General features: G+C 31.2%; 3 protein-coding genes across 3 annotated transcripts; all 3 read right to left on the bottom strand.

The window, feature by feature from the left end:
- Nucleotides 1-221: 221 nt before the first annotated feature.
- Nucleotides 222-2,300, bottom strand: LOC116338878 (pentatricopeptide repeat-containing protein 2, mitochondrial-like). Its single transcript, XM_031764404.1, has 6 exons — nucleotides 2,152-2,300; nucleotides 1,729-2,087; nucleotides 1,458-1,655; nucleotides 1,104-1,379; nucleotides 934-1,035; nucleotides 222-863 (listed from the first exon to the last, which is right to left on the bottom strand). Exons 1-6 carry the CDS (start codon nucleotides 2,201-2,203, stop codon nucleotides 777-779), a joined length of 1,074 nt encoding a protein of 357 aa, XP_031620264.1. The 5' UTR covers nucleotides 2,204-2,300; the 3' UTR covers nucleotides 222-776.
- Nucleotides 2,301-2,775: 475 nt separating this feature from the next.
- LOC116338876 (meiosis-specific nuclear structural protein 1) lies at nucleotides 2,776-4,360 on the bottom strand. Its single transcript, XM_031764402.1, has 4 exons — nucleotides 3,771-4,360; nucleotides 3,455-3,698; nucleotides 3,007-3,395; nucleotides 2,776-2,937 (listed from the first exon to the last, which is right to left on the bottom strand). The coding sequence occupies exons 1-4, from the start codon at nucleotides 4,232-4,234 to the stop codon at nucleotides 2,847-2,849; spliced, it is 1,188 nt and encodes a 395-aa protein (XP_031620262.1). The 5' UTR covers nucleotides 4,235-4,360; the 3' UTR covers nucleotides 2,776-2,846.
- A 156-nt stretch (nucleotides 4,361-4,516) lies between these two features.
- On the bottom strand, nucleotides 4,517-8,218 carry LOC116338877 (inositol polyphosphate 1-phosphatase). The gene is made up of 5 exons (XM_031764403.1): nucleotides 7,787-8,218; nucleotides 7,229-7,444; nucleotides 7,082-7,130; nucleotides 6,763-6,928; nucleotides 4,517-6,692 (listed from the first exon to the last, which is right to left on the bottom strand). Exons 1-5 carry the CDS (start codon nucleotides 7,991-7,993, stop codon nucleotides 6,251-6,253), a joined length of 1,080 nt encoding a protein of 359 aa, XP_031620263.1. The 5' UTR covers nucleotides 7,994-8,218; the 3' UTR covers nucleotides 4,517-6,250.
- Nucleotides 8,219-8,624: the final 406 nt, after the last annotated feature.

The following is an 8,624-nucleotide window of genomic DNA, read 5'->3' as shown; positions in this document are numbered from 1 at the left end:
TTTTTTTGTTTCAAACGTTTCAAACTAAAATGCTAGGTAAAAAAGTGCCACAATGGTAAAAAAGTGAAATTATCAGAACCTTCCAGAAAAGTCAATAATCATTCATGGTACAAATCGCTTTATTTTCCAAAATAATTCATAATAATAATAATTCATATTCAATAATAATTTATTTTCCAAATCCCAAAAATATCATTTATTTCTAACTATTCTAATTATTGAAGTAATTCTTGTGGTAAATAACCGATGCCGATTTGAATTTAATCAAATATTTCAGTATTGTGCGCATCCTCTCATGTGGTCAACATTTCACGTACAAATGTTTATTGCTTTCCTTTTGTGATTTTGTGAGTAGCACCAATTGTTTGAGTTGATTCTGATAAATTGACTCTCAATCAAAATGGCATCATCATCATCTGGGTCAACTAATCAATCACAATGTTGCCGCTTGGTAAGGCAATTATTGTATTTATAATTGGAAAAAATAAAAAAAAAATCACTTGAAGAGTGACAATGAAATGGTGGGCATATTACTGGGAATTGAGAGTGTGACCGAATACGAAAACACACCATGGTTCTGCAGAAGACCGGCGCATCACAAAACTGGATTGAATCTTGCTCAATGGAAACCAAAAAAAAAATAGACGATTATGATTTGCATTCATTTTTAATTTTCACCACTTATATGGGTTTCTCATCAAAAAAGAAATAACATCCAAAACAAAAATAAGTTTTTTCTAGTTTTTTTTTCGTCTTTCTTAAAAATTAAGCTGATTCTAGTTAGTTTGGTGGTATCTATGTCTGTCTATGTCAAATTTCTTTAAATTCAAAGCAATGGGCCAACAGAGTATTTCGTCAATAGTCTGAAAACATGAAAAACATATAATTTTAAAATGAAATTGAAAAATATACAATTTATGACATAATATATACAATTTTTGTTTTTTGATGCTGTACTTCGTTCAGTAAGTTATTAAAGTTATCAGCGTCTTCAGCTGGAAGGCATTTGTTTAAGTTTTGTCTGATTCTATTCACCTAAAAAAAAAATAACAACAATAATAAAATAGAGATGAATCGTCAAAGTTGTCCGGCTATATACTTGCCACACTTGCTGGTATATTCGAAAATATCTGTTGATTTAAGCCACTTCTGAGTACTTGTGCTGCTTCCGCATATTTTCCACAATCCGATAATGCAATTAATCGAATATATAACGATGTAAAATGTTTATCGCTGGGTCGTAATATCTCTAGCGCTATTTCGGGTTGATTCAGGTTAATTGCGTTCATACACAAGAAATTGATAGCTTGCGAGAGTTGATGTTCTTTAACTGATTTGTTCCATATCTCCAACGCGTACGATAGATGATCTTGTGTATTCTATACAACATGAAGGTATTATTAACATACAATTATTGAATTTGACACTATCTAAAGGGAGTCATAATGAATTCAAACCAATTTATAACAGGCGGCGAAAGTAATACAGTTTTGAAGATATGATGACTTCATGCCTCTCTTTGCATTAACAGCATTAGCATTTTCAACTACATATATCAACTCTTTGTACATGCCATTGTTGAAAAGTAAATCACATAAAATAATTGTAGAATTGTGTTGATTAAACATGTCCTTATTTTTTATGTTGGCAGCGATCTAATTCAAAAAATCAAAAGAATTAAATGTATTTTTAACAATTGAGTTTGTCAATAATAAAATTTCTATTTACATTCAGTGCTTCATCTGGCATATTTAGCAAATGAAACATTCGCATTACAGTTGGTGGAAAGTTGTAATTTTTTTTTGCTGGATCTGGGTGAGGATTATTATATATGAAATCTAAACAGTCTTTCAGCAAAGAAAAGTGTTTCTTGCATTGTTTTGTGTCTACTACATGAATCCATATTTTTAGTGTTTGAATTAATTCTTCAATATTTTCGGACCGTAATTGAAATTTCATCTTTTTCAACACTGTATCCGGTTGACAATATTCTCCGCCACGTTTCACGGCTTCCAATCTCCGTGATTCATAATCAGATACTCCTAGATCCTTTTCCGAATATAATGTCCTCATTGAGCCCACCGTTACTACAAATTACAACGAAATCGCATTAGTTTTGGAAGATATTTGAATACCTCACTCAGTACTCACATGCATTGTGATGTAGCGAATGCCGGAAAATTCGCAAATTATTTAATATCATCGTTATATTTATATTTATATTTATAAATATGTTTGAAACGAAGTATTCCTATTGTTTTTATTGTGAGGTTATTTTTTTCTTTATTTCATAAACATCAATCTGACAGTGACATTGAAGCACTAAACTTCAAAACTTTCCAATTTGAAATATGCAACCGAATGATTGAGACAAGATTACAATGCTGAAAAAATAACATTTAAAATGTGAAATGAAAATATATGAGAGAGTTTTCACTTTTGTTTGGCCTTTGTTCATTGGGTCATTTACGGAATTCTACTGCAGCTAGTTTTTACAAGTATTTTTCTAGTATTTCTTGTGCCTGAAGTTGGCTCTAAGTAGTATTTGCATGCCATTGCCATTGAATATCTTAACTCAGAGTCCGTATAATAAATGTAAACGGTTTCATTGCATATATTGAAACTTATGCTTTTATATTGGATATATTTGGAAAATTAGACCTTTTATGTTGGGTTTATTAAAAAAAAACGAATATTAAATATTTCAACTTATGAGCTCTTCGATTTATTTCGCATTAAATTGACAAGCTAAAATGTTCAAATAACGACAACTGGTATGGATGTTTAGAAGTTTATTTGAAATAAATTATAATGCAATACATTCGTAGCCATAATCTTTGCATTGGTCATTGAAGTAACTCTTTGGGTAAATAACCGATTATATCATCAGCATGTTGTTGTATAATTCTCTTTCGTTCAATTGCAAATATTTCTTGTCTGGAATAATAAAATAATAAAATGATGGATTTTTTTTTAAATAAAAAAAATATGTTCATCAAAACAAACCTTCGTTTTTCATTTTGAAAAAGTTCATTTTGCTCTTGAATTAAATCGAATATTTCAGCATTGCGTGCATCTTCTCGTGCGGTTAACATTTCACGAACAATTCGATAATGTTCTTGTTTTTTAACGCGTTGTCTTTCCTTTGTGAGCAACTCTAATCGATCTTGTTCGGCCAACCGTTTGAGTTGATCTTCACGGAATCGATCTTCATTCTGCTTTCTATGCAGTCTTCTCATTTCAATTTCTTTTAATTGATTTTCTAGCTCAAGTTTGGCTTTCATTTGCTGTCGAATCCGATCTTCCAGTTGTTTTCTATCCAATACCAACTGCTTCTCGTGAACTTCCTTACATTTAAGCTCAATAAGCACTTCTTCTCGTTCCAATTTTCGGCGCTATTGTAAAATAGAATTTATAATCATCATTCATTTTAATAAGACAATTGTTTAAGTACCTCAATTTCGTTCAGTTCGAAGCACATTTGCTGTTGTTGTTCGAGCTTCGCCAACATTTTGTCACGATCGATATCTTTCATTCGTTTTGCATATTCCTCACGTTCGACAATGTATTTGACAATTTTTTCATTCTCTTCGGTAGCGATGCGTTTTTGTTGCTCTTTCCATTCATTTTGCTCTTCAATCAATCGCACTATGTCCGTTCGCAAACATTCAGTTTTTCGTAATTTCTCTTGAATTTCCCTGAAATAAGACGAAAATATAATATTATAAGCATTTGCTGTAAACTAAATAAAAATAAAATGTAAAACTCACTCGATCTCTTCTCGTTGAATTTGCGCCATAATTTCGTCGATGATGATTTTCTCTTTGAGAAATTCTTCGTAGAGTATTTTCCGTTTGAATTGTTTATCAGCAATTTGCTCGAGTAATTCTCGACGATGTTGTTCTTGTTTTAATTGTAGTTCTTGCTTTTTTTGTCGCTCCCGCTGTAGATCGTTGTTGAGTTTTTGTTTCATTTGTTGAACATCTTGTTCGATTTGAAGTTTTTCTTGCAGACGTTTTTTCTCGCGTTCGGCCAACTGGACTTTTAACGACTTGTTTACGTAAGCCGCACGAATTCTTGTTTCTAATTCACGCAATTCTTGACTATTTTCACGAATTTGCTGCGCCATACGCTGATCACAATACAAACGATATTTCGCTTCACGACTCAATTCATCTTGTTCGTCCATTATTATTATTATTTTTTTTTTTTTGAAAAATGTGTCGAAAAACATAAAATATTGCGAAATTAAAACACCAAATCAGTTCTAAAATAAAAATAAACAATATTTGATCTGTCAATTAATAACGACTCTTGCTACTTAGCAACAAATGCATTCCACCTGTCAGTGGTTCAAACAAAATTCAGGTTTCGACAGCTGTTTGAGCGTGTGAGTTTGGCGCCAAAATCACCTGTAGTGTGTAAACTGAACACAGATATCTACAATTGTGTTGAAAAGGGTGCACATGAAACAAATCAAATCGAATTCATTTTTCAATAAACAAAACGTTATTGATTTCTAAGACAGAAAATGAACATAATTTCGTTCATATATTTATTTTTGAAATAATTTTTCATTTAATGTACAGATTGATTTTTTTTTGGAACAACAGTTACATAAAATATTATATTTGGACTACGATCTCTGTTACGTTTGGGAACAAAAATATAGAAATGTTTCAATTAAAAATAAATATTTCAACTATCTCGTTCAATCCTCATTCGTTATTGTACCGTTTCATGAAACATTAAATCGTTTTCAAAATTCAGACTAAGTTTTCTGGAATCATGTTATAATTTCACTTTTTATCAATATTTCACCGTATCTTTTTTTAGCTGTCGCTTTCAATAGCGACACACAGAAGAAAAAAAAGGTATTATGTCTATATATATAAATTCATCTGTTTTTATTGATTTTCTAGCGAAACTAATCTTCAATCTTAGCGAATTCATTTTGAGTGTAAACATAGAATTTTTTGCAATTAAATAATTGCCAACAGCACTACAATATGTCATCATTATTTTTGTTTTGTTCATCTTGGTTTACTTGGATTTGAAAGCACAACCACAATAATAATATTAATAGATTCCATATACCCTAAACATTCGTCAAATTTTAAATACACCTTTCCACATAACCTAAGCCTCTAAATTTTATTGCACTTTTTTGTTTAATTTATATTTTTTTTACAAATATATATGTTTTAAGCTGGTTTTGCGTTGTAAATTATTCGACTATGAGAATCTCACTTTTTTGAGACCACACTTGGTCTGATTTCTATCGATAAGTTGAAACAATGGATTTGTTTAAATTGTTTTTTTTTTTGTTTTTGTTATTCAATTAAATGTGCAGAAAAACCGTATAAATCGGCACATGATACTATAATTTATTGGCCGTCGCCGGTTTTTTTTAAATTTGTTCATTATTTTGTTGCTGTTTTCAGTTTGATTTTAGTGATGACAATTATGTCCAACATTCAGAGTTCGCAAATATAGATTTTGTTTTTGGCTTAATTACAAATACAATCTAATAATAATAATTAAACATAAAATTCTGGCAACAAAAATCAGTCTGAAATTATACGAATGATCTCACTGAGTCTACTATCCAACTGTTGAGTTCAGAATTTAATACGCTCAATTTGATCATTCAATCGAAAATAAAATAAAAACTATATTAAAAAAGCGATGCGCTTAATGTAATGCAGTTTTTTTTTTGTGGAAAATCAAAAACAAAAAAAATCATTGTAACTTAAATTAAAATAAAAACTAAAATTAAATTCGCCAATTAGTTGGAGGATGTAGCCCATTTGCCATTTTAAATCACTTTTGAAGCCAATTTAATGTTGCTTCTCTGAGAAAAAGAAACTAACTCTACATCGGCAAACCGTGCCTACATTTATAAATGTTCACAAGAATAAATAGTCAAAATCTAAATGTATATATCTTTGTCAATCGTTCTAAATTCCATTTATATATATGATTACACAAAATAATTTCAATGCTCTCTGTAAACACCTGTTTTTATTTTAATTTTTTCAATAAATTTTGATACTCTGGAATAATCGTGTTTGTGTATATTTTCGTGTTTCTGTTAATTGTCGCCAATTGGTTTTTGTTTTTGTTTTAGTTTTGGTATGTGTTTCTTAATACTTATCGTTTGCAGTTCATTAAGTTTGCTCATAGGAGGCGATTGGGGTGAGGGGTGGTTGTCGGCGATGGCGATTAGTGCCGTCGGCCGGTAAATTGCTTACTTTTTACTGTACAAATCTTGTAGTATATGCTTTTCGTCGCGACGCAACGCAAGCAAACCGCCCTCGTTTGCATTTTCACGTTCATCCGAATAATCAATTTCAATAATATTATTCGATTCGATGATGTCCTCAATTTTAAAAAGACCCCCATCAATTGCATTCAAAATGGCATGTGGTCCGCATGTATCCCATTTGAATGTGGTATTTTTGCTAAGCAAAAATAAATCAGCATCACCACAAATCACTTTCATTATTTTATAACCAGCTCCGGCTGAATAAACCACCGTATAGCCTAAGTCTCTGAGCGCTTTGATATATTTTTCATCCTCAGACGATGACACAACCGCGAGTTTGGTATTTTTGAGATGCTCTTTTGGAAGATTTGTTACTTTGAGATCGTCCCCCATGCATACACCCCAAACAATTTTACTTTTGTACCTGAAAATCATCCACATTCGATATTGCGTGTTTGTTAAATGACCGAATTCGAATTTGTGCATGTAATTACCCTGTATCCGTTTTCTCATTGAATGGCTGATTGATAATGCCAGCCAGTGGTTTTCCATTTCCTTTATCGTATAATCCAATCAACACTGTAACACATTCCAAGCCCGAAGCACAAATTTTCGGATATTTTCTTATCGTTTCGGCCTTGATATACTCCTGAGTCGCATCTATAGTACACATGCACACATAACAAACACGCATGCACACAAACAACAGATATAAATAACAACAAAAGAGAAAATTAAATTCAATTAAAATAATGTAAACAAATTATTCTTCTATTTTTCAAAAAAAAAGCTATATATTGAAATGTGCCAAACCAATCGGATCAATCCAAATTCCAACTCCTGATAGGTCCAAATTGTCTGGCTGTTGGCAATAAAATTGGTTTTGATTTGTTTGGTTTTAGTCAATTTTATCGGACACAAACATTGAAGCGTAAAAAAATGACAAGCAAATGTAATTACCAAATCGGGCAGTGCGTCAACGTCACCATGTTCACAAATAACTGTTCGGTATACTTCGGCAGCTAAAAGTTCGGCAGCAACTCGGTCTCCATCCAAAATTTTCACTAAACAATCGATAGTGTTCTCTTGAATATCGGTTATCTCTAGATCTATTGATTCGCCGAGTCCGTTGGTGAATGTAGCTGTCTCTTCACCTTGGATATGAACTAGTGGATACTTGATTTTTTTTTGTGTGTGGAAAAGAAACACAAACGAAAATTACAATAACAATATGTAAATATTATGTCCATTTTGTTTAATCTGTGTTTTCTTCGATTCAAGTTAATTCAATTTGTTTTTCGATGTCATTTCTCTTCACACGCTACACAAAAATCAATTCAATTAATATGAATGGCTTTCGTTTGAACGAAATAACAACATTTATTTTTGTATCTAATTTTAATTATATAACACCAATATTTGTTCAATGTTTTTCTTGTTCGGTTTCTTTTTTTTCACATTTAATTGAAGTTGATTATAATTGCATACCAAATGAAGCAAAAGAAGTAAAATTCATACCAAATTTCCAACGTCATATCGAATGGTTTGTTGGATCAAAACATCGGCCAAAGTTTTGAAATCTTTGACGAAACGAGGATTCGATTCTTCGGCTGGTTTTTCTTCGACAAGCAACGGAAACAAATGTTCATTTTGACGGCACAATCTTGCTATATTGGTTGCTTTTTCCGATGCATGCACCAATGCTTCCATAATATTTTTCACCATTTTTCTCCTTCAATCGTTTTTCTTGTTGTAGATGGTACTTTTTATTCTCTTATTATTATTGATATTGTAGTTTTTCGATTGATTTCCTTTTTCTCACTCTTTCAAATGACTACAAACTTGAAATTGCCAATAATTCTGTACAATTATACGATAGTATGACCGAATTTTCCAATTAGATAAGACGAATCAAACTTTTTTCTTTACAATTCGAATTGATGGAGAAAAGTTATATATATATATATACATATATATATATATATATATATAAACGAAAATTGGGATAGAAAGTGTTTGCTGTGTGAAAATTTCTTGATATATGTATTTTTTTTATTTTCAGATAAACAAAAACATAGAATGCTTTTTTGGTTATGTGATTTTGACGTATATTAAATTAAGGAAATAAAATGGAAAATTATGTTGAGAAGGAAAAAAGTTTTGTGGCTATTTTGAGAGTAAAGTATAAATTTAGGCGATTGTCCAAATATTTTTCTGTCTGTGGAGTTGCTCAACAATTTGACAATTGTGCTAGTTTACAAAAGAGAATGAATGCGTTCGCTTACTCTCTCTCTCACAATGCGTAATGACACTATTCGTTGTTTGAACAAAACTAAATTCAACAGCACAGAGAGAA

Source organism: Contarinia nasturtii, unplaced genomic scaffold, assembly GCF_009176525.2.
Source record: "Contarinia nasturtii isolate CC-2019 unplaced genomic scaffold, AAFC_CNas_1.1 Cnas_scaffold_414, whole genome shotgun sequence".
In the NCBI taxonomy this organism is placed as follows: Eukaryota; Metazoa; Arthropoda; class Insecta; order Diptera; family Cecidomyiidae; genus Contarinia; species Contarinia nasturtii.
This window is presented reverse-complemented; position numbering and strand designations above follow the sequence as displayed.

Coding starts and splice junctions, on each gene's coding strand:
- LOC116338877 (XM_031764403.1), bottom strand. CDS start 7,993: ATGGTGAAAAATATTATGGAAGCATTGGTGCATGCATCGGAAAAAGCA. Junction 7,445..7,786: donor GATATGACGTTGGAAATTTG/GTATGAATTTTA, acceptor AAAAAAATCAAG/TATCCACTAGTTCATATCCA. Junction 7,131..7,228: donor TTGACGCACTGCCCGATTTG/GTAATTACATTT, acceptor TATTGCCAACAG/CCAGACAATTTGGACCTATC.
- LOC116338878 (XM_031764404.1), bottom strand. CDS start 2,203: ATGATATTAAATAATTTGCGAATTTTCCGGCATTCGCTACATCACAAT. Junction 2,088..2,151: donor TTCGCTACATCACAATGCAT/GTGAGTACTGAG, acceptor TGTAATTTGTAG/TAACGGTGGGCTCAATGAGG. Junction 1,380..1,457: donor TCGCCGCCTGTTATAAATTG/GTTTGAATTCAT, acceptor CATGTTGTATAG/AATACACAAGATCATCTATC.
- LOC116338876 (XM_031764402.1), bottom strand. CDS start 4,234: ATGTTTTTCGACACATTTTTCAAAAAAAAAAAAATAATAATAATAATG. Junction 3,396..3,454: donor TCGAACTGAACGAAATTGAG/GTACTTAAACAA, acceptor ATTTTACAATAG/CGCCGAAAATTGGAACGAGA. Junction 2,938..3,006: donor TTTCAAAATGAAAAACGAAG/GTTTGTTTTGAT, acceptor TTATTATTCCAG/ACAAGAAATATTTGCAATTG.